Raw genomic sequence first — 22,880 nt, 5'->3', positions numbered from 1 at the left:
CTGTGCTGGAGGAGGGGTAGGCACCAGAGAGACAACGACTGAAGGTTTCCAACTATAGCTGCTGTCTATCAGGTAGCCGGCTGCCCGGGAGACAGGAGGGCGGCCAAGGTCAGGTCGTGCCTGCCACGCTCGGCCTCCGCCCTCGGGGGTCCAGCTGTGTCTAGTTCCCGAGGAAGCAGGCAAGCACACCGCACTGCATTCATTCCCCAGACAGCGCAGAGAATGCCTCAGTTACCCCCAAGGTGCTGGCAGTCACTGCTGGCGGGTCAGCATCCGAACTAAACTGAGCTAGTTGGTGGGCAAGCGCAGTTCTGTTTACCATCACCGACCAGATTAGACTCAATGATAACAATTCTAGTGAGTGGAGGAGTGCCACTCCACTAGCCAACCCCTGAATTGAATCCGTAGGGTGAACAAATGTTTTCTGAGGGATTTACAACGAAGTGTCGAGTGTTATTTGAATGTCCTTTGTATTGATCTTTTCACAAGATACAGCTTCGTCAACTCATGATTTAGACACGTACCCCTCCCTGCTTCACAGCATTCCCTAGGACACAGCAGCTTCCAGGCACCATCACTTTTTGCTCCAAAACTGCTTGTACTGCTCCACATCAAAGTCGTCACCAAGCTCTGGCTCCTCCTCCTTCTTTTTGAGCTGGCCCTCTCGTTTTCGGAATCGTGCACGTCTCTCCTCTGGGGACAAGGAGTCCAGGTCCAGAGGCATCTGTGGGGAGGAAGGGGTGTGTACATGGCTCAGGTGGAGGGCAGGATGTGCTCCAGGGTCCCCACTCCACCTTGTTATCATCCACCACATAGTTTAGGTTTTATGTGTTCTGTGGGTTTTCTCTCGCTTCAAAATTTTCATTAAAAAAAAAAAAAAAAAACTTTTCTGCTTGTTTTCATTTCACTTGCCATTCTTTCAACCATACAGCTCATTGCTTTCTTATCTGGGTCTGTGGAGTGCACTCCAGGTCACTTTCTTCCCTCTCCTCAACCAAAAGTTCTGACCCATGACTCATTCCCCTCCCAGTCCAGCGACGGTGGGTGCTAAGCCAACGAGCTCCTGGAGGAGTAGTTTCTACAGGCTTGGTCCTCCAGGACCTGATCCTAGGGAGTGTCGGGAAGGAAGCTTACTGTGAGCATCCGACGCGGTTCCGGATAGCGGATGTGGATGGTGGAACCATCCTGCTTGACCAGGAGAATAGGGTAGAGGCGTGCGTAGGTCTGCCGGTGCACTCGAGTGAGCGAGGCTCTGTTGCAGTCAGCCCGCCAAGAGGATGTATATAGGTGGCGGCAGCTCTCAGGGGCAGCCCTTGTCATCCCACGCTGCCAGAGCAGGCTGCAGACACATGTGTGCTAGTCAGTGGCTGGTGCCAGGGCCAGAGTGGCCATACAGCCCAGCTCCTGTGGGGGCACACAGCAACGCGCACCAGGGCAGGATGTGGTCAGAGCAGCTCCACTCCACATCCAGAACCCTGGTGGGTCTCTGGTGAGGCCTGACCCCATGGCTAGGGTGCTAGACTATAGCACTGAATGGGAAGCTGACTTACAGGGGACTGCAAACCTGGTATTGTGAACTGTCCATTTGAGTCCACCCCGTCCCCATTCACACGTTAAGCCCTAACCCCAGTGAGATGGTGTTAGGAGGTGGGACCTTTGGATGGTGATTAGGGTTAGATGATGGTGGGGTCCCCACAGGATGATTGGTGCCCTTATAAGAAAAGACCAGAGAGCTAACTCTCTCCATATGAGGACACCACTACAAGGCAGCCATCTCTGAACCGGGTTCCTGGTTCACCAGAACCCTGCTGGCACCCAAATCTCAGATTTCCAGTTTTCATAAGCTGCCTGTCTGTGGTGTTCTGCTATGTTAGCCCAAGCCGACTGAGACACCCAGTCCACTTGGCTTCTGAGTGTGAGGGGCACACAGTTCTTTTGCACACAGCAGAGCGCATGCTCTAAGGTGACAGAATAGGGCCTATTCACACCCCACTCAACCCAGCTACGTGAGGCCGTTTGTCTCATCTACTTAGGACCTGGATTTCCATGTCCTAACCTTGCCCTGTGACACCCGTCCCCACACACAGAGTCCCTTCCATCCTGCTTTCATACAAACTTGAATTCCGAACCGCAGACTGTGCCTCAATCCATCTGTTTCCTGATATTCCCATCAATTCAGTAGCTACCACCAGACTTTCAGGACTTCTCTCCACAAAGCAGCCACAGGCCTTGCACAGCCACAGTATGGCAGCCTCTGCTTTGATTGTGGTTCCCGCCACTCCACTGCAATTTCCAGCTGACACCTCAGACTGATGGCCCATTTCTTCCACTAGTATGATGGCCTGGGGTGAGAGAACTGCATCTTACTTGCTCTGAAGTCCCAGACCCTCCCTAGCTGAGTGCTCAGTAAATTCTGGCAAAATCCTCCAGAAGTGCAAGATGGGAGAAAGAAGTGGGTGAACTCCAGCACCAGAGGAACCCAGTGAGTCAGGCAGGGCCTGTCCCTAAGCAACACCACGGAGCTCAGGGCACAGCCACTCCAGACAATCTGGGGTTGGTGATTCAGGAGACTCCTGGAAGGGGCAGGAACCAACCCTTGAGTGGAAAGAGTGAATGCTTTCCCACCAGAACAGTAGCTGCAGTCTCAACATGAACCTTTTCCAGCACAAGGGCCCTCCTGGAAATGTTGCAACCAAGTCCCTTCCCCGTCTTCATACTAACCCACAGCTCAGGTGCTACATCCCTCTTCCTAGGTTCCACAGAAACAATTTAAAACCTGAATTCATTCTCTCCTCCATCAGCACTCACTTGGGGAGATTTGCAGATGGGGAGGCAGTTCTGACGGGAAGAGTAGGAAGGCCATGGTCTTCTCCAGGGATGGCCTGCAGGCTCTGAATAGGACAGTGGCCACCACCACATCAGTTTGGTGCCAGGTACTCACAAATCACTTCCATTCCTCCTTCAACACTGTTAAGGTGTCCATACATATGTGGTGGTGGTGATTTAGTCACTAAGTCATGTCCAGCTCTTGCTACCCCAGGGACTATAGCTGGTCAGACTCCTCTGTCCATGGGATTTCCCAGGCAAGAATACTGCAGTGGGCTGCCATCTCCTTCTCCAGGGGATCTTCCCAACCCAGCAATCAAACCTGGGTCTCCTGCACTGCAGGCAGATTCTTTACTGACTGAGCCACCAGGGACACCCCCACACACATGTACTTGTATGTATTTCTCCAGATAAAACACGCTGGCTCTGGAGGCTTTACTAAGCCTGCAAAGCCTAAGGCTGTTGAGTCTCTTCGGGTGGCCCCATTACAGGAGTCCCAAAGGGCCTGGAAGTCCATGCTTACCGAAGCAGGCTGCCCTTGGCCGCCATTCCTCCTGAGAGCCCCTGCAGCACCTGCAGGCCTAGGGTCATTCACTGGCTCAGTGTGCAACTGCTAGGCAAGGAAATAAAAGATCTTTTTAAAAGACAGGACTTTCCACCTAATCGGTTCTCAACAAATCCCAGGCAGGGAACAAAGCCACCTCGGACAGACTTTACCAGGTCAGTGCAAGTGTTGCCCAAACAATCTATGAGGCTTTCGGCCCTCACCTGGCATTAGAATTATCTGGGGAACGTCTCTGATCTGCAGGTGCCTCAGTTCTACCCCAAACACTTTGATTCAGTAAACTGTCTGCAGCAGGGCCTGGGCCCATTCTGGCGGGTTACTGAGTCAGACAAGTCACTCTGAGGATGGAATGCAACGTAAACGGTGACGACTAGCTCATACCTGTTTTCCAAGGTCATTTCATTCTCACAAAATCCAGCGAGGTAAGGATTACCAAAGAGCAGCCGCGGCTTCCTAAGCCCTGACTCCCAGGGAAGCTGAGGTTTCCGCGGTGATAAACCAGTTGCTTCAAATGTCGAATACCTGATGTCTCAAACATTAAGACCCCAGGAAAAGAGCCCTCCCTGTCCAGATTGCCTGCAGGCCTCCTTCCGCTTTCGGAGATGACTCAACAGGAAACCGCAATGCTATAAACCTCCCAAGTGATACCCTCAAGGGCGGCTAGCGGCAGGGCCCGGACCCTCCCTTGAAGGAAGCCCTCCAAGCCCGCGCGACGCGGCGCCTTTCCGGCACCAACTTGCCACCCACCCTCACCGGCTCCGGAGCGACCTCGAGGACCAGCGGCTCGGCCGCCACAGGCCAGCGGGTACTGGACTGGCCAGAAGTGAGTACACAGCCAAGGGAAACTCAGTTTTCACTCCTCGTGTGGCTTCGCCCCGACGTCATCCGCGGGCGCAGGGTGTCGCGGCGCTGACGTACGGCCTTCCAAGGCGCGGCGAGGCCGGCGCAGCTCTGACTTGCTTGCCCGGGGCTCAGGCGGGCCTGGCGCGGCGGTGACGTACGCCTCTGAGGGGCGGAGAGAGGCCGGCGCGGCGCGGCGCTGTGACGTATGTCCGCCCGGGCGGCGGCGACGGCGGCCCTTCATGCTGCGGCGCCCGCTGGCCGGGCTGGCAGCGGCCGCCCTTGGCCGGGCCCTGTCGGACGGTGAGTGGCGGCCCCTCACAGCGGGACGGAGTTCTGGGCGCGCGCAGACCACAGGAGGGTCCAGGCCCGTGTGTCACGGTCTGAATGCGGGGCAGAGAGGCGGGACCGCCGCTACTCGCGTGCGAGGCGCCACCGGAGCCCGTGCTGAGCGCGGGTGTCGTGGGTCTCCTTCAGGGACTCGTGGGGTTGTGCTCGTGAATTCTGTCATTTCGCCAGCCACCGAAACTGCCCTCGGCGTCCCTCAGTGGTTCCCAGAGCTCTGTTTCAGGATAAGCAAAGCGGAGGGAGACAAGAATGGGGTAGTCTTTTCATGGAGTTAAATTCAGGGAGGCTTCCCTTCACTTTGAAGTTTTATCCAGGGTGTCTCTGTGTTAGAATTGCCTTTGGTAGTTATTTTTACTTGGACAGTTTAAAAACTGGTTCCCCTGTATCAGTCCTCAAAATACAAGAGGAAATTATTCTGACATTGGATGCTCCAAACAGTTTGTAAAACCCCTGCAGTCTGAGGACTTCATGCTGGACGCTTTGTGGACCCTGAAGGATGCGGAGGGGCAAAGAGGGAAAGCAGCTTGACACCCTTCTCCAAGGAGGGCCACAGAACAAAGCCAAAAACGCTAGGAGATCAGGGTTTTGAAGGCCCTTAGGTTGCCCCTGGTACGGCAGAGTCACCAAAGTCCCGATTAGCTCACCTGGCCTGTAGAAATGTAGTCTACACCGCGCTTAAGGGAAATCCACCCAGTAGTCCAGCTCTGGAGCTATGTTTGGTTCCCACTGCAGATTGCAAACCCAGGGCAGGGTCCTGGGTGGGCACAGCTGACTGCTCCAAGGACTCCCAGACAGGAGGGTCCCTGGGACTGCTGCAGTTTCTTGGCCAGCCCCACAACCTAGCACTGTTGGACACTGCAGATTTGGGCACTTCCATACTGGAGCAGGTTGTTGGTGCAGGCTTTTCTGACATGACATGGGCATGGAAGCTGGAGTTCAGCTTCCCTGGGGACAGGACACCACAAGTCTTAGGTTGCTGGAGCTGCTTATCTGCTTTTTTTAGACATTCTTTTAGAAGCAGTGAAGGGGAATAAGCCTCCTTTGCCCAGGTGCTCGTTTGAGGAGGAGCAGTGAGGTATGCCACCTCGCTTGTTTTGACTGCCTTTCAAAGGGGTGGATGGAGAAGGCAATGGCACCCCACTCCAGTACTCTTGCCTGGAAAAATCCCATGGATGGAGGAGCCTGGTGGGCTGCCATCTATGGGGTCGCACAGAGTCGGACACGACTGAAGCGACTTAGCAGCAGCAGCAGCATAGGGGTAAGGGAGGTGGAAGCTGAGGTGATGGTTGGCCAGTGTGAGATGGGGCCAACCAGGACAGGAGGAGGAAGCCCAGGTGTGCTTTTCATGGCTTTAACTCATGCGTGAGTCCCATGCGAGTGCCCCTTGGTGGCGTGCCTGCCCAAGTGTGGGCTTTTCTGTCATTCGCCTCCCACACCATGACTTGTGAAGTGTGTTAGTCACTCAGTCATGTGCAACTCTTTGTGACTCCGTGGACTGTAGTTCAGCAGGCTCCTCTGTCCATAGAATTCTTCAGGCAAGAATACTGGAGGGGGTTGCCATTTCCTCCTCCAGGGGCTCTTCCCCACCCAGAAATCAAACTTGGGTCTCCTGCATTGCAGGCAGATTCTTAATTGTCTGAGCCACCAGGGAAGCCCATACGACTTGTGAGGGACCCAGGAAAACCTTTACCACTAAGAGGAATGTGGGGGGGGGGGGGGGTGGCTTCCTGTCTTATCATTAACAAGTTGAGTTTCCTGCCCCATGAATGCTCACTCTGTTCTCCTCTTATAAGGATTCCACACACTTGCCTGCACACACTAGGCCAGCTTGTAATCTGAGTTGGTGCCACACCTGTGACAGGTGTAGTTTGCCTGGGCTTTCCTTTAGATTCTGAGAACATGTTGACCCAGCCTTTGTCTGGAACTGGGAAGATCAGAAGTTTCTTTGAGTAGTAAGTAGATTCTGGGAGTTCTAAAATTGTACATTGCACACCACCCTTGGTGTGCCCAGCCGTGGATTCCTCTAGGTCGCTCTCTGATCCTGTGTGTGTTGGGCCTTGATTCTCCCTGGTCCCTGGCTGATCCTTTCTTCCCCTTCTGTGAGAGTGAACCCACTCCACCCAGAAAGGGTCAGGCTTCCTCCTGCTCCATGGTTTGTATGTCCTGGACCCCTTTCCCGCTCACGCTCCCTCTACCTTCCCTTAGGGCTAGAACTGAGGCTCTCACATGAGACTGAATCTCGACTCTTCTCGATGGAAAGAGACCCAGATGCGGCTGTGTAGCGCCATGACAGGCCTAAGTCCTCCGCGGTGTGTGCTTCTTGCCACAGTATGGCTTCTTGCTTCTTCCCTGAGAGGGCCCAGCTCCCTCCATGCAAGGCATGGCCCCACCCCACTGTGAGAAGAAGTAAGAAGGAAACTGCTGGCTCTCCCACTTCAAATCAGGTTCTTGAAGGTGAAGTGTTTTTTGAAGGTCGCTGGGCCAGGACATGTCCCACACATGGAGCGCCTGAGGCCACGGCCAGAGTAGTTCTTCCGTCCCACACAGCCTATTTGGGGGATGGGGCGTGGCCAGCCGTCCTGACCCAGATGAGCAGAGGTCTAGAGTGCTGGTGGGGTTTGACTCTCCCTTCTCTGTGTCCCCAGAGGGCTGTGCCTTGACTGAGGCTCTCAGACGGGAGAGAGGTGGTGGCTGTGCCTCACCCTTGGGACAGGATGGGAAATCGGGTGGAAGCAGAAGGGAGAGCAAACCTCCCAGGGCTGCCTGAGAAGCTCCTTGCGAAAAGAGCATTCCAGAACACACAGGCTTGTACCAGCAATTCCTACAGAAATTGCATCCCTCACCCTTATTGGTGTCCTTGTGAAAATTTCCAGTATCTTGCCAGGAAGCTGGAGTTTGGAATTGTGAAATAGTCAAGGAGCAGAGGCTACAGAACGTTCCTGACTGCCAGTCAGTTCTACCAGGAGATGGGGCCAGAATCAGTCTCGGGGTCTGGGGCGCTTGTTCCTTGGGACCGAGAGGCCTTGAGCTCGGCCCCCGACTGAGTGTGCCCTGTCGAAGCAGGCTTTCGGGAGCACTCTGGTCACCGTAGTCACTGGGTGGGGCCCAGCACTCAGCAGTTCTGCAGGGCTCGGCCACTCTGATGGGGTCTGTGTGGTTCGAAGCTTTGTGGTGAAAGGAGACAATCCTCAGGGAGGGACCCCACACGAGGAAAGACTACAGGGAAGCACAGATGAGCTTGGCCGGCTAGGTCCCACTCACCTTGAGGCAGTGGTGCTGAGTGGGCGCCCAACCCCCTGTGCCCAGTAGTGTAGCCTTTGAAGAAGAGCAACATGAGTGACAGCTCTGAGCAGGCCTGGGGCCTGGGCTTGAGGGGCAGGTGGGGACTCGGGAGGACACCCTGTGAGGGATAGCCGGCAGGGCACAGTGATGATTTGAACCCACGCAGGCAGTGAGAGTCGCAGCCATCAGCCAGTCCCCCCGGGTGTGTGTACGTGCCTGCTGCTCCCTGTCCGTGGTGTTTGGGCTGGGGGGTGGGAGGTCTCAGCGGGATGCAGGGGCTGTGTCCCTGCCCCCACAGTTCCCACATGGGATATAAAGCCAGATGGAAGCCAGGGTTACCAGGTGAGACGATGAGTAAGACTTGTGCACAACGTGGCCCATGAGGGTTTAGGCGCTGGGACTTCCATGTGTAGTAGTTGGTCCTGACTGAAGACATGTCTTCCCTGTGTAGTTCTCCAGTGTTCAGATGTTAGAGCTTGTGAGCACAACGTCTAGCCATGGCCGCATGCATAGGAAGCAGAGCAGGAACTGCCAGGGGAGCGTGTTAGGGTGCCTGTGTGCTAGCCTGGAGCACAGAGCAGGAAGGCACGGCCTCTGGGTGTTGCTGGCAGGTGTGTAGTTGCAGGCTGTGGGATGTGAGGGTGGGGGACCTGCCCAAATGGGGCGTGGTGAAAGGAGCAGAGTGTTCCCGAGGGGGATCTTCATAGGCAGGCGGGATGGGTCCTCTGCTCCCCGGAGGTGGATGCCCCAAGTTGGGTCCAGAAGGTGCCAGCTGCACCCACCGAGTGGAGCATTTGCTGCTGCAGGCGAGGCCCCGGGAGGCTTTCTGGCCCACCTCTTGTGAGAACTGGCGTGTGTCCACTGTGGTGTTACCCCTGCCCTAGGGAAACTCACATTCCTGTGGTGCCAGCGTGCTGCTGGGCTTGGGAAGACCTAGGATGCTGAGTGGCCACAGCTGCCCCTGCTTGTGAGGTTGGGAGGGACGTGTGCAGTAGTGACTTGGCACAATCCAGGGGCCAGCCAGTGGGTGACAGACCCCAGCCTCCATACTCCCTTTCCAGGGCCCCTCTAGAAGCAGCAACCTTGCTCAGGGACCTAGTGACCCCCAGTATCTCCTCTGTCCTCCGATATCCCTCCCCCATAACTTGCCTAGCACCCTGGTCACTCAGCATCTAGAAAGTCAGGACAGACCCAGGGGGGTGGGCTGGGCTGCCCACAGGACATTCGTTCTGCAAAGGAAGGGACTTTATGAAGGGCAGTGTGAGGCAGAAGTGAGACCTTCCCTTGCACCAGTCCTCAGGGTAGCAGGGGTGCTGTGCTCTCCTGAGCAGGCAACAGCAGTGGGCTTGGAGTCAGACACACAAGTGCGTGGGCATTTGTACGGTGGCACTGTGTCTGGGTGGGAAAATCGGGACCCCAGAAAGGAGTTGTGAGTCAATGGGACTTGCTATTTTAAAACAGTGCACTATTGGGCTTCCCTGGTGGCTCAGATGGTAAAGAGGCTGCCTGCAATGCGAGCGACCTGGGTTCAATCCCCGGGTCAGGAAGCTCCCCTGGAGAAGGAAGTGGCAACCCACTCCAGTATTCTTGCCTGGAAAACCCCTTGGATGGAGGAGCCTGGTGGGCTGTAGGCCATGGGGTTGCAGAGTCGAACACGACCGAGCAACTTCACTCTCACTATTCTAATAGGAAACTTGGACGAGACAAAGGAGCTGAGAACTGGTCACTCAGAAGTGACAGAGCATTGATGAGCTCCTCTGGAGCCATTTCTTCTATCTCTTTTCAGCAGGTGGTCATGTCTGAGTCCCAAGTCCTCCTTCGGGGCGTTTGCATGCAGCCTGATGGTCCCAGAATAGCTATGCTTTAGCCAGATTACCCAGGTTGGCCTACATTGCAGATTAGGAAGGCAGTGCCCACCAGGGGCCCTGCTGGAGAGCTGCCCACGCAGAGTGGCCTGTTCCTCCCGGCCCTCACTGCTGGCCACTGCTGCTTCTTGGGCACCTGCACGCAGAGAGTGCTGCAGGGGCAGGCCAGCTCATCACACGCGCGTCTGGCCTCTGCCTCCCTCTGGGGCAGTGCATAGCCTCCCAGCCCCTTTGCTTAGTGCCGGCCTTGTTTCCTGTCTTCTGAGGCTCCCAGTGCACCTACCTTCCTCAGCTCGTCCTGTCACGTGGCCAGGGAGGCAGGTGCTCTTCTCTCGGGTGAGGAGCAGCGTTTCCCTCTGCTGAGCAGGTGGTGCCGGCTGCACTGGGAGGGATTTAGTGCTCAGACAGTGGGGAGCAGGCAAGGATTACCACTCTCTCATCTCTTCCAGTGCAGCCCCAAGCTGAGCACAGAGGCTACTCAGAAGGTAGGTCCATGTGCGGGGTGCAGGGTGGTCCAGTGGGGATAGAGCAGGCTAAGCTGACCCCTCCAGCCCTCTTCCACTCTTCCTGTCCTCGGTGTTCTCACCTGTGGCAGGCACCTGTGTTACGAGCTGGGACGGTGATGCCCCGCTCTCCTGCTGGCTTCATGAGACCCAGGTATCACAGAGGGGAGTCAGGGACCCTGGGATTAGCCCCTTGCTTTTCAATGGAAGTTCCCAGAACAGACCTTGGGTTCCACGGACCTTGACCAAGGACACCTCCGAAGTGTGGTGCCAGGAGACACAGGAATTGGGACCTGGGTGTGTCCCTCCGAGGAGCCAAAGTCTAGGCTCCTTGAGAGGTAGGCTGGTAGTGGACAGCTGGGGAGGCCACACATTTGCGGTTATGTTACCACCCACTGGGAGGCATAGGCAGGGTGTAAGCTTGGCTCTGAGTGATTGTACCTCGGCTCTGCCTCATTGCTGGGGTGAGTTCACTTGGGCGCTGCAGCCGCCGCCATATGCCGTGCAGCAGGGAGCAGGGCCCTGCTGAGACTTGCCTCTCCCCGCGCCTCCCCACAGGGATGTCAGGACCAAGGCCCGTTGTCCTGAGCGGACCCTCGGGGGCTGGGAAGAGCACCCTACTGAAGAAACTCCTGCAGGAGCATGGCAGCATCTTTGGCTTCAGCGTGTCCCGTGAGGCCCCGGGGAGGTGGGGGAGGGTCCAAGAGAGACTGGGGACAGAGACCCTTGCTAACGTGCCCCGAAGTACCGCACCCACTGCCACACACTGGGGCAGAAGCCCCCACACTGCCGACCCTAGCCTGTAGCCTCCCTTCCCACACCTCTGGATGGGCGGAGCCAGGCCGCGGGGCAGGCCCTGGGGATGGGATATGTGAGGTTCCGGGTGTCCCAAGGCCGTCGCTGTTACTTATTCCTAGACACGACAAGGGACCCGAGGCCAGGAGAGGAGAACGGCAGAGGTGAGCTTGGCCAGCTGGCCCTGTGCTCCGGCCCAAGACGCAGGCAGCCCGACAGCGTCAGGGGTGCCTGAGGCCTGTCTCCCGCCCCCGCCTTCTCCTTGCAGATTACTACTTTGTGACCAGGGAGGTGATGCAGCGCGACATTGCTGCCGGAGACTTCATCGAGCACGCCGAGTTCTCAGGGAACTTGTACGGGACCAGGTGGGCGGTGCTTTGGGCCTTCCCTTCCTCTCATTCCCCCAGAGACCAGGAGTGGGTGACCCAGGCAGGGGGTGTCTGTAGGCCCTGGGGGTCTCCCCTTGGCTGGGCCCCAGGTGGGGGTGTTGTCTCTGCTGGGTGTCTGGGCACTTGAGGCCAAGGACTCAGCCCTCTAGAGGTCACGATGGAGCTTAAGTCAGAAATCTCTGGGCTGCCCACTCTGGGCCCAGCCCCACTTGTGTCTCCCTGGCCAGGCTGCTGTGAGAAGCGGGCCAGACGAGGAGCTGGTGTGCAGGGAGGACTCGGGGGACCTGGGTCTTAGGGCTCTGCAGGTTTCATGTGGCGCCTCCCCTCCAGTCAGTAGGGTAGCCTGGGAAGGGTCCCTGGCAAAACAGCAGCTGCCCCCAACCCCAACGCTACCAGCCAACCAGAGCAGGGTCTCTGCTGGCTCCCCCCATCTGACTCACAAGGCCCAGGAGCAGTGTCCTGACTCAGGGAGGCAGGCCCAGGCCTGCCTCTGTGCACAGCCAGTCCCTGAGCCGCCTGGCTGGGCGAGGCAGGCACCGCCAGGACGCATGATCCTCTGCCCCGGGTGCAGATGGGCAGAGCGGTGGGCCACTGAGGGGCGGTCCCCCCAGCGGGCGAGGAGCACATAGTACTCGGTGACCCCTGGGTGGGGTCCAAGGCCTGCAGAGGGCAGCCAGGAGGTGGGAGAGCCCAGGGGCGTGTCCTGTAGGGCAGTGGGGGCCAGCGCATCCCCACGCAGGGCCCCTGCGTGCAGGACATGGGAGGGGGGTTGCCATCACCAGCCTGGGGACGTGAGCCAGAAGGTAGTGCAGACGCGGCTGGAGGCGTGATGGGCAGTGGTGTGGGGCCTGGGGGGAGGTGCCAGGAGAGGGAGAGGCTCTGGGCCGGGGTCTGAAGGTTGCTGCTCCCTACCAGACACACTCCCTCACACACACTCCCTACCACCACCCCCGGACCAGCAGAGGGCCCCCTCGTGCAAGCGTTGCTCAGGGAGTGCTTCCAGAACGAGGGAGCAGATGCCAGTTAGAGTAGGCCCTTGTGGGCACCCCCAGACAGCCCCAGAGTGGAGGATGGGGATGAGGCCCCTCTGAGGCTCTCTGAAGCCGCGGCGGCTGCTAGGACCCGGGGCGCCCACGGCTGAGCGGCTCCGCCCCCCTCTCCCCAGCAAGGCCGCTGTGCGGGCCGTGCAGGCCATGAACCGCATCTGCGTGCTGGACGTGGACCTGCAGGGCGTGCGCAACATCAAGAAGACGGACCTGCGGCCCATCTACATCTTCGTGCAGCCGCCCTCACTGGATGTCCTGGTGGGGGCCGAGCCGGGGCGTGGGGGGCAGCCCTGCGTGCTCGGGCCTGCTGACCCCGTGCTCTGTCTCAGGAGCAGCGGCTGCGGCAGCGGAACACGGAGACGGAGGAGAGCCTGGCCAAGCGCCTGGCAGCCGCCCGGGCCGACATGGAGAGCAGTGAGTGAGGGCGCCGTCCCGCTGCCTCCCCTCACCCCGCAGGAGGCCAGTCCCCCGTCAAGGGGCGCAGGAGGGCTGGAGCCATCACCCAGCCCCGTGGTCCCTGCGAAGGGTCCCCAGACCCCCGCTCTGTTCCCGGAGCTTCTGCTGACCCTGCCCCCACCCTCAGGCAAGGAGCCCGGCCTGTTTGACCTGATCATCGTCAACGACAGTCTGGACAAGGCCTACTGGGCCCTGAAGGAGGCGCTCTCCGAGGTGGGCTGGGGTGGAGGTGGGGCCTCAGGCATCTGTGTGGCAAACGGGTACAGCAGGCTGGGACAGGTGATATGGTGGCCCCAGGCCCTGGGCGAGATCTTCCTTTCCTCAGCCTCTCTTTCTCTCTGGCAGGAAATAAAGAAGGCTCAAGCCACTGGTCAGTCCTGAGGAGGCCCGCCAGCTGTGTCCTCTTAGGTGGGGCCTAGGGCCTGGTGCCCACACCAATGGGCCAGAGTCTCCTGGCAGTGGCTCTGCTCACCTCAGCTAGGACCCAGAGATTGGGGTGCTGTCCATCTTCCCTCACCCCCCACCGTGGTTGGAGGACCTTGTCTCTTACCCCCATTCCCCATGTCCATTTCTAGGCTTCCTCCCCACCATGCCCTGTCAACCCCTTACCCGTGGAAGCCAGGCCAACATCCAAATAAAGAACTGCTGGGTTAGAGTGTCCTTGAGCACTTGGATCATGGCCCTGGGTGGGTGGGTTCACAGCATACCATTCCAGAGCCACCCCGTCCCCACTCTGGACAGCCCCGCTCTGACTGGCCACCCCCAGAGGGTAGCAGCCTCCTTACACCTGTTGCTCCGGGCTGCCGGCCCCCAGAGAGGCTGCTCCTGAGCTGCCACACACTCCTTGCCCAGGACTGCCCCAAGGTGGGTGCAGGACCTCATCTCCCACTGTCTCTCTGCAAGGCTGGGGTCAGAAGGTCCTGGAGCTCATCCTTCTCAAACCACTCCTCCTCCCGGTCCCTGACCTGGGCTGAGAGTGGCAGAGGGACAGACACTGCAGATCTGGAGAGGGACGGAGCCCGCAGAGGAGACCCCTGCCACTGGGGCCTTGTGCATGGGCCCCTGGGGATCTGGCTGGCCCTGGAGAGGCCCGCCCGGGGAAGACGCCTGGGGTCCTCTGCTGGGATTCCTGGCTTTAGAGTCTCAGATGCCTTCAGAAGCCGCCCGGCTCAAGTCAGGGCAGCTGAGCTGTATCAGTACTAGACACGGGGCGCTCGCCTGTGCCCTGGTCCACTCCCAGGCCACGTTCTGCTGTGGAACCCAGACAGATGGTAGGTGCAAGCTGAGGAGGCAGGGAGCCCACGCAGGAACAGAAAGGCTGGGCTTCGTCCCAGAGCCCCGATAGACGGCGAGAGCTGGGCCTGGATGCTGGATGGCAGGCAGAGGGGTGCTACACAGCCTTCACCTTGAAGGCCAGCGAGACGGGACTGGGCTGCCGCCTGACCTGCTGTGTAGCCTGGGAGAGGCTGCTTCCCTCTCTGGGACCCATCCAGACCCAGGGACAATCAGGGATTCAGACCCGGGGCCACGGGGGAAACAATGGAGCCCTTGAAGGCCCTCCCCCCACATTGTGCTTGGCGGTGAGAGGTGGCTCTGGGTCGGGCCCTGGACTTAGCTGGGTGCACACTCAGGAGGGCCGTGTGCAGCTGGCCAGCAGGTGGGAAGGCTCAGAAGGACTTGTTTCCTGGCCTGGAAAAGGTAAGATGTCACCAGGAGACCATGGGTGGGGTGCCCTTTAGGGCTGAGCGGCACATTCTTCACTCTGGGTCCGTGGTCCCAGGGGCCTAGGCACAACTCTGGAAACAGCCAGCCCCAAGAGATGACAGGTTCTGGGCTTGACTGTCCCTCCATTCTGGGGGTCTGTCCATCTCAGGCCCCCTGCCCTCAAAAGAGCCAGATGGGTGACACCTCTGGTGCAGTGTGACTTGAGGGCAGGAGGGGGTAGAGGCAGTCTGCCCCCATCCCTCTGGAGGCTGCTAGGCTAGCTGATGAGGAAGGAGGGAAGGGGTGGCCCTAGCAGCTGGGACCCCTCAGGCCGTGTGGGGCTGGCCAGCCCCCGCCAGCTCGGCAGCTGCGGTGTGTCCGGGGACGGGGCCTTGGGCTCTTCAGTCCTGGGTGGAGGCTGGGGAGCCCCACCTCCTCCACATGGGCAGACAGACTAGTTGGAACACCTGCTTGCTGTCCACCTTGCTCCTGGACTGGCCTTTATGTAGCTGTGGGCATCTTCCTAAACCCCCACTTGTGGGCAGCTGCCTCAGATCTGGTTCCTGGAGGTGAGCAGAGAGCAGAGCAGACTCCTGTCCTCCAGGAGCAGGCCCTGCTGCGCCACAGATGTGAGTGAGTCGCCCGGGTCGGGGTGTGTGCAGGGCGGCTGGGCAGGCGTCCTGACGAGGGGTTGCATGGCGGAGGGACACAGCCGGTCCTGTGGTGCACTCGGCCTTCGGGGGAGCAGGCGTTAGGGCAGGACGGGGGTATGCAGGGCAGGAAAAGTGACAGTGCCGCAGACTGAGGAAGGGGGCAGAGTGTGGGGCACACTGGCTGTACTGTGGCATTTTGGGGCAGCTCCAGCATAGGCGGTTAGGAGGGGTGGACAGTGGGGCACCCCATGGGGTCTGAGGGGTGTAGCCTCCCGCCCTTGTTCCTCTTGACACCTTCCTCTGCCCGAGCCCACCGTTCTGCGTCCCGGGCTCCCCTGAGGCAGGAGCAGTCCCGGCCGCTCCACCGTGACTCACTCCCCAGGCTTGGCCCCACCACGCCCTCCACCCCTGCAGGAAGCCCCTCACTTCCCAGGTTCAAGCTAGGATGGAACAGGCGGCCCTGGTTCCTCAGCAGACCCAGTGCTGTGGCAGAGCTCCATTGCTTCCGAGCATGCAGTGGGGAAGCCTCACTTCCCAGAGGAAGGCCACTGCGGGAGTCGGGGCGGGGGGTGGGGGGGGTGGGGGGGGTGGGGGTGGGGGGTGGGCGGGTGGTACAAGGCAGAAGGCGGAGTGAATGCGTGCGTGTGTGTGAAAGTGAGTGAGGATGAAGGATGTGTGTGCAGATGCATGTGTAAGTGTGTATCCATGTGTGAGAGGAGGGACTACAGAGCTGGTCAGCTCTGGATTGGGCAGGAGCAGGTCAGGTAATCATCCCTCAGGACCCACGAGGGTATGGGCTTTGTTCGGAGAGCCCTGGGCTTCCTGGGACCCCACCTTGGGGTCCCTGCAGGAAGGGAAATAGGGGTAGGCAGCTGGGAGGGGAACCTGGTCACTAACTGGAGTCTACACAGTGTGGGAGGCTGTGGTGTACCCTGGAGTTGCTGGGGGCAGGTGAAGGTGGCAGAGGAGCCCCAGGCCTGGGTTCTGGGCACCTGAGGTGGGGGAGGTATACACCTCTCACTGGCTGGGGGTCCAGGTAGGACATGACTGGGGCATCTAGGACGGGCCTGGAGTGGGCAGGGATGTGGAGGACCACCTGCAGAAGCCTCACAAAGCTGATGAGGGGAGATCTGAGCGTCTAAGGCCCGGCTGTGGGGAGAGCAGACTTGGGGGCTTGGCGCCAGTGGAGGCAGGGGGAAATTCCTCTGGGCATGCAGTGTTAGGACCCGAGCAGCGGGAGGTGCTGCAGCCTCACTCAGAACTGTCCCCAGCAGGGTACTTGGGTGGGTGTGTGGGCACGCAGCAGGAGGGAGACCCTAGCTTGGAGACCTGCAGAAGTGGGGTTTCTGGAACAGGCCCTGGTCCTTTATAAAGACCGCAGTCTCCTGGGGTTGAGTCTACCTTGGGCTTCTTGAAGGTGCTCATATGTCAAGGAGGGACCACCCAGGGTCCGCTGCACCCAGGAGTCCTCAGGAAGAGGAAGAGGCTACCTGCGGTGCTGAGATTCCCAGGGAAGGGTTCCATCAGTCCTCTTGGTGAGCTGAGCACTCTGGAGTGGGGAGCAGGCCAGCAGCCCCACCGCAGGCAGAGGAAGCCCGCCCACAGTGCGAGGGGCCACGTGGAGGAAGCTAGGCTGGGGTGGGAAGGAAGTGGCTGGGCAGGCCCGGCCTCACTGTACTGCAGGAGGCGGCCCTGGGCACCTCTGGGTCCCAGTCTCTGACCAGCCCCTTAGGGCCTCCATTCATATCCAGGGGTGGAAGGAGCTTGAAGGGGAGAGTGCCCAGCTGCCCACCTCTGCAGAAGCCACTCTCTTGGTGCCAGAACCAGGGGTAGAGGGCCCAGCACAGGTCATCCTGATGCCCCTGGAGCCCAGAGTGTGTGCCTCCCACCCTCCTCCCAATAGGGCGCCTGCTCGGGCAGCTCTGGGTGAAGATGACCCCAGCCCCTTTCACAGGGAGCCCTAGCATGCGCCCTGCTCACTGGCCAGTCCCCCCTCCCTCCCCAGCTCACCCTCCCCTGAGCACTCCCAGGCCTGCCCCTTCCCAGGCCTTGACCCCAGGTGCACCTGGCCCTCTGTCCTGGGTGGCCCCCACCCACACTTGCTGTAACATGTAGCTCTGGGGGGGATTCCCTCTGAACAGATGCCAAGATCGCTCCCAACAAATGCCAAGAACTTGTTCCCTGAGGGGCCAGCACTCTCATACACCTTCTCCTGCTGGCCCAGCCAGGGCTGAGCCCCCACGGGCTGCCTCCTCCCGTTAGCACCAGACATCTGTGGGCCTGGCCTTTGCCTCCCACTTCTCCAGCCCTGTGTTGGGGTCCTTGTACCCCACAGCCCCAGGACTGGTCACTAGTGAAAGTCCCCACTCTGTACATGAAGCCTCCAGACACAGAGAAGTACGTTCCAGATGGGAAAAGACAGGGAGAAGGAGCTTGTAGTGATGGGGTAGGAAGCCACTTTAAATACGGTTTCTTATTTTACAGCACCTGTGCTTTACAGAGAAACTGGAGAGACCAGGGAGAGTTCTCACTTGCTCCCAAGCCCAGTTCCCCCATGGCGTGCTTGTCACAATCCGTGCACCAATGCTGATACGTTGCCAGTGACCAAAGGCGCCTCCCTTTGCACCTGTGATCTTTTGCTCTCCTGAGAGCCCCTGAGGGGTGGCTGTCGCCATGTCTCCTTGGCCCCTCTTGTGGTGACTTCCTCAGATTTCCTGTTTCTGGCGCCCTTGGAATTTTGCAGGTCAGGTAGTTTGTAAAAGCCCCTCCTGGAACTTGTTTCAATATATCTCATGACTGCCTGTGGCGAGGGTTTGGAAAGAAGGCCTCGGGGGCAGCAAGCTCTGTGGTCTCAGCGCGGCTTCTCACTTTGGGCGGGGATCTCTGTCACAGCCTGCTGTCAGGCACCCTCCTTTCCTCCGTGCTGTGCTCTCTGGAGGAACACCCTCCTGGAGGTCACAGAGGCGGCATGAATATTTAGAGTTCCATTCTCCCCCATTTAGTTAGTTATTGTATCATTTGTATCACTGGGAACTCATATTTTTTACCTTGGGCTATAATCTGTAAACCAATCTATAATAGTACTTTGCTTTATTGGCTGAATTGATCTGGTTTCAGACACTGGGATCTACTTCCCTCAGCTCCCACGTTGTGTCTCTTTGACTAGCCTCCATTAGTGAGTGTGTGTGTGTGTGTGTGTGTTAGCACTTCCTTCCTCTGACACCAAGAGATGCTTCAGGCTCGTTTCCTGCGGCTGCCCTGCAACCAGCTGTTTCTCCACTAGCCCAGTTTCCTTTGTTGGAGAGTGGGACCAAGGTGTGTTCATCGCTGTGGGGTGTTTTTCCATATAGGCCTGACAGGCACGGTGTATATGCAAGTGCCTCTTGTCCATACTGGGCTGAAGGTGAGTTCAGACCCACAGAGCCAATGCTAAGCCATGACCACGTGGAATATTCCAGCCTCTCCTCTCACTTGTCTGTAACCCCCACACAGTGAGAACCTGGGCCTGCTCCCCATCCGCCAGTGGGTCAGTCCAAGTGCGCAGGAGCACAGAGCGCCTGGCAGGGTGCTGGGCTGGCCTCGCCGGCAGTCGAGTGGAGGGCCTGGGCGAGGGGCGGGGCTGTGGGCGGGGCTTGGGCGTGGACGGGATGGGTACTAGCAGAAGCCTGAGGCGGGAGCGGGGGGGGGGGGGGGGGGGGCGGCGCGGGGGGCGGGGGGGGGGAGCAGTGGGTTTCCGCGTTGCGGGGAGCGAAAGGGGGTTGCTGGTGAGCTGGGGCCAGGTACGCTTGGCATTTTACTCCAAAGTTGGGAGGAGTTGCAGGAGCACAGGTCGATGGGCTCCTGAAGGTGCCGAGCAGAGGCGAGGTAGGCCCAAGGGGCTGCCGGGCGTCTGCTGATGAAGCAGACGGAGTGCGGGGCAGAGAGCTGTCCAATATAAGCCCACCTGGGATGGAAGCCAATTTGGAGGGAAGTTCTGGGGTCCGGTCTCCTGGGAGTTGCTGGGCCTACTGGCGTCCATGAGCCTATGTGGAGGTGGCAGCTGGCACTGGAAGCCTAGATTTGGGGGACCCAGTGCATGGCACTTCAGACGGTGGCCAGAGCTGGTCAGCGTCAGCCCCTGACCACAGAACCCTGCTGTGAGTGCGTGTGTGACACAGGCCCTGCACACGTGCACACAGGCATGGGTCCCTGCACCTACAGAGCCAGAGCCTCTGCCGCACACCAAGGGTGTGCCTGAGCCCCTGGCTGGCCCTGGGGAAGGTGGGAGGCTTCCTCCACATGACTCGTCTCTGGGGAGGCCGCAACTGCACCGGGGTCAGCCCCCAAGGGCAAAGTGCCATCCTTCACACCCCAGGGCAGGGTCCACCCAGCGCCATGCTAGAGCTGGTCTCGAACAACCCCCCTGCCACCCGGTGCGTGTCTCCTGGCGCTGCCCATGGGCCCTGTGGGAGCATTGACACCACAGGAATCGGTGAACACTACACCACGGCTCTCCCACCAGAGCCAGTTGTTAAATGCCACACACGGGGGTTGGGATTGTCCTGGCACCATCACCTTCCCTCCTGTTTCCCCACTGGCATCCATCTTGGACGGGAGAAGAGTCAGGACTGCTCTGCCATCCCTTTTCTGGGTTCCTGCATGGTGGGGCTGTGGGCCCCAGCCTCCTGTGATGTGGGACTGTCGAGGTCAGGGATGGGGACAGGTCCTGAAAGAGGGCTGAGGTTCAAGCTGAGGAAGAACGTCCAGCTGAGTTCACCAAGACCTCCGTGGGGGTCATTCCTTCTTGAGGCAAAGGTATATCAAACATGGCCTGGAGGGCTGGGCATGTGCCAGTCTGGGTACCTGTGAACGTGTGCCTGTACACACGTGTGTTGCACAGATGACTGTGTCTATACGTATGTGTGCACTTGTATACTTGTGAGTGTTTGCATGTGCGTGGCTCTGAGAGGGGCGTTGCACACAGATGTAAGGAAATAGGGTCACTTCCCCAGGAATCCCGGCTGCCCCCTCTTCCTGCCCCCACCCCTCGCTCCGGGAGGACCCAGCTCAATAAAGAGGCCGAGAGACCTGTTCGCCCCTGCTGTTCCATCCCACACCTGCCCACTCTGCTTCCCAGGCCTGTTCGAGAAAGAGGGGACCAAAAGCATCAGGGGTCTTCAGCCCCCAAACTGCACAGGAGCAGGTACTGGTGCGAAGGAAGGAGGGAGGAGGGTGCGCTCCTGCCCACTGAGCCCCTTCTAGGCACAGGCCCCCTCAGAGGCAGCTGATCCAAGAGGAGCACTGGCCCAGGGCCTGGCCAGGGGCCACAGGGCTGTCGGAGTCTCAGGTGCCCGCGTGTAGCTGTGCGTGTGCTTCATGGTGTTTGAGGGCCTTGCTGCACATGGCGCCACCTCGAACAGACACCTGGGCTTATCTCCGCCCTCAGCCAGGCTGTGCAGAGGACACGGGAGTGCTGCAATAAGAGGGAGTCGCAGCCTGGAGGGTGGGCACCAGCCCCTGGCGTAGCTGAACCGGTGGGGGTGAGGGGAGCATGGCCGTGATCCTGAGTGAACATCCTCTTTAGGCTGTGGAGGGAGCTGGGAGGGGGCACTGTTGGGACATCTGGAACTGAGGGGGCTGGAGGCTGACAGAGCCACTGGGTCTGTAGGTGGATGGGATCGGGGTGTGATGGGGAAGCAGTAGGACACCGGAGGCTGAGGGAGGGCCACTGGGACTCGGCGCCTGGGGAACTGTGGGCTGATGGGGACTGGAGTGGCTGCGGAGTGAAGGCCAGGCCGATGGGGGCTCAGCCCCTGGTGGGCCCCTGGCACACTGGAAACAGGACTCCAGCAACTGGGGTGCTGCAAAGTGGGAGCAAGCACCCGAGGCGAGGCTGCTCTGCTTTCTGGCTGCCCCTATAGAGGCAGCTCACCCGATGGACTCCCTGTTGCTCTCAGGGCCTGGGGTGGGGTCCCCACAGGCTGGGGGATCAGCATGTCTTGCTCAGGGCCCAGCTTTCCTGCAGGGTGGGGGAGGGCAGGAGGGACCGGCTTTGTTCCAGGCCACAGAGACCTGGGGCCAGGTCTTGGGGCAGCCGGGGCATGTGCTCAGCAAGGTGGCCCAGCGTCTGTCCTTGTAGGCTCTGGCCTCCGGCTGCAGAGGCCCCTCCCTGTATCCATCCTAGGGCAGGGTCAGGACTTGGGCTGAGAGTGGTACTCATGGAGGGGCTCTGGTGCCACTGTCCATCCCCCCCACCACACCCCATCAGCCCTTGCCCCGTCTGTCCTTGCCCAAGGTTGAGCTCCTGCTGGTGACCTGCAGGCCTTATCCCCTGCCCCTATGACCAACATGAGCTGGAGTTTCCTGACGCGGCTGCTGGAAGAGATCCACCACCACTCCACGTTTGTGGGCAAGGTGTGGCTCACGGTGCTGGTGGTCTTCCGCATCGTGCTCACCGCCGTGGGCGGCGAGTCCATCTACTCCGATGAGCAGACCAAGTTCACGTGCAACACGCGGCAGCCAGGCTGCGACAACGTCTGCTACGACGCCTTCGCACCCCTGTCCCACGTGCGCTTCTGGGTCTTCCAGATTGTGGTCATCTCCACGCCCTCCGTCATGTACCTGGGCTACGCTGTGCACCGCCTGGCCCGCGCCTCCCAGGATGAGCGCCGCCGCGCCTCTCGCCGCCGCCCCGGCCGCCGCGCGCCCCGCGCTCCCCTGCCGTTGCCCCCGCCGCCCCACCCGGGCTGGCCCGAGCCCGCCGACCTGGGCGAGGAGGAACCCATGCTGGGTCTGGGTGAAGAGGACGAAGACCCGGGAGTGGCCGAGGGCCTGGGTGAAGATGACGAGGCTGAGGACACGGGGGCGGCCAAGGGCGCAGGAGGGGACACGAAGGTGCCTGGGGTCCCGGGTCCCGCGGGGCAGCATGACGGGCGGCGGCGCATCCAGCGCGAGGGCCTGATGCGCGTGTACGTCGCCCAGCTGGTGGCGCGGGCCGCCTTCGAGGTGGCCTTCCTGGTGGGCCAGTACCTTCTGTATGGTTTCGAGGTGCGGCCCTTCTTCGCGTGTAGCCGCCAGCCCTGTCCCCACGTGGTTGACTGCTTCGTGTCGCGGCCCACCGAGAAGACGGTCTTCCTGCTGGTCATGTACGTGGTCAGCTGCCTCTGTCTGCTGCTCAACCTCTGTGAGATGGCGCACCTGGGCCTCGGCAGCGCGCAGGACGCTGTGCGCGGCCGCCGCCCACTGCCCACCTCCCCCGGCCCCATGCCCCGGCCGCCGCCGTGCGCTCTGCCCGCTGCACCTTCAGGCCTGGCCTGCCCGCCTGACTATAGCCTGGTGGTTCGCACGGCTGAGCGTGCACGCGCCCAGGACCAGGACCTGGCCAGCCTGGCCCTGCAGGCGCTGCAGGACCGGCGGGCACTCGGGGACCTTGACAGTCCACCTGGCCCGGGCCTCCCAGCGAATGCCCGGGGGCCTCCGAAGGCTGGCGCCCCTGCGTCAGGGTCTGGCAGCGCCACGTCAGGGGGCACCGTGGGGGGCCAGGGTCGGCAGGGGATCAAACCCAGGATGGGCTCAGAGAAAGGCAGCGGGAGCAGCAGCAGGGAGGGCAAGACCACCGTGTGGATCTGA

The 22,880-nt window shown here is 60.1% G+C and overlaps 3 protein-coding genes across 20 annotated transcripts in view; 2 read left to right on the top strand and 1 right to left on the bottom strand.

Moving 5' to 3' along the window:
• Positions 1-13,575, top strand: part of GUK1 (guanylate kinase 1) — a 45,540-nt gene extending 31,965 nt beyond the window's left edge. Inside the window, exons 1-10 of one of the 15 annotated variants that reach the window (XM_052643878.1) lie at positions 4,448-4,534; positions 6,785-6,985; positions 10,176-10,211; positions 10,788-10,901; positions 11,147-11,188; positions 11,293-11,389; positions 12,579-12,717; positions 12,789-12,873; positions 13,043-13,128; positions 13,261-13,575. In XM_052643878.1, the coding sequence (XP_052499838.1) occupies positions 6,910-6,985; positions 10,176-10,211; positions 10,788-10,901; positions 11,147-11,188; positions 11,293-11,389; positions 12,579-12,717; positions 12,789-12,873; positions 13,043-13,128; positions 13,261-13,296 (711 nt within the window). In that variant the 5' untranslated portion in view covers positions 4,448-4,534; positions 6,785-6,909 and the 3' untranslated portion in view covers positions 13,297-13,575. Of the gene's footprint in view, positions 1-4,043; positions 4,215-4,447; positions 4,535-6,784; positions 7,034-10,175; positions 10,212-10,787; positions 10,902-11,146; positions 11,189-11,292; positions 11,390-12,578; positions 12,718-12,788; positions 12,874-13,042; positions 13,129-13,260 lie in introns of those variants that run through there. The other 14 variants (XM_052643876.1, XM_052643887.1, XM_052643886.1 and 11 more) reach the window with 14 other exon arrangements.
• On the bottom strand, positions 452-4,382 carry MRPL55 (mitochondrial ribosomal protein L55). 4 transcript variants are annotated; one of them, XM_052643897.1, is made up of 4 exons: positions 4,139-4,382; positions 3,350-3,439; positions 1,135-1,339; positions 452-724 (listed from the first exon to the last, which is right to left on the bottom strand). In XM_052643897.1, exons 2-4 carry the CDS (start codon positions 3,415-3,417, stop codon positions 575-577), a joined length of 423 nt encoding a protein of 140 aa, XP_052499857.1. In that variant the 5' UTR covers positions 3,418-3,439; positions 4,139-4,382; the 3' UTR covers positions 452-574. The 4 variants fall into 4 exon arrangements, with proteins under 4 accessions (XP_052499857.1, XP_052499859.1, XP_052499855.1 ...); XM_052643899.1 differs by having other exon boundaries at positions 3,350-3,436; XM_052643895.1 differs by having other exon boundaries at positions 4,145-4,382.
• Positions 13,576-21,590: 8,015 nt separating the features above from the next.
• GJC2 (gap junction protein gamma 2) lies at positions 21,591-22,880 on the top strand. The gene has a single exon (XM_052644268.1). The coding sequence runs from the start codon at positions 21,591-21,593 to the stop codon at positions 22,878-22,880; it is 1,290 nt and encodes a 429-aa protein (XP_052500228.1).

Source organism: Budorcas taxicolor, chromosome 7, assembly GCF_023091745.1.
Source record: "Budorcas taxicolor isolate Tak-1 chromosome 7, Takin1.1, whole genome shotgun sequence".
In the NCBI taxonomy this organism is placed as follows: domain Eukaryota; kingdom Metazoa; phylum Chordata; class Mammalia; order Artiodactyla; family Bovidae; genus Budorcas; species Budorcas taxicolor.
Note: the sequence above shows the minus strand (reverse complement) of the source record. Positions and strands in the feature narration are given on the sequence as shown.

What these genes read in the sequence shown, in the direction of transcription:
- MRPL55 (XM_052643897.1), bottom strand. Translation starts at nt 3,417, where the DNA reads ATGACCCTAGGCCTGCAGGTGCTGCAGGGGCTCTCAGGAGGAATGGCG. An exon ending in GCCAAGGGCAGCCTGCTTCG is followed by an intron (nt 1,340 to 3,349) that starts GTAAGCATGGAC and finishes ATGTGTCTGCAG; the next exon opens with CCTGCTCTGGCAGCGTGGGA. An exon ending in AACCGCGTCGGATGCTCACA is followed by an intron (nt 725 to 1,134) that starts GTAAGCTTCCTT and finishes TCCTCCCCACAG; the next exon opens with ATGCCTCTGGACCTGGACTC.
- GJC2 (XM_052644268.1), top strand. Translation starts at nt 21,591, where the DNA reads ATGACCAACATGAGCTGGAGTTTCCTGACGCGGCTGCTGGAAGAGATC.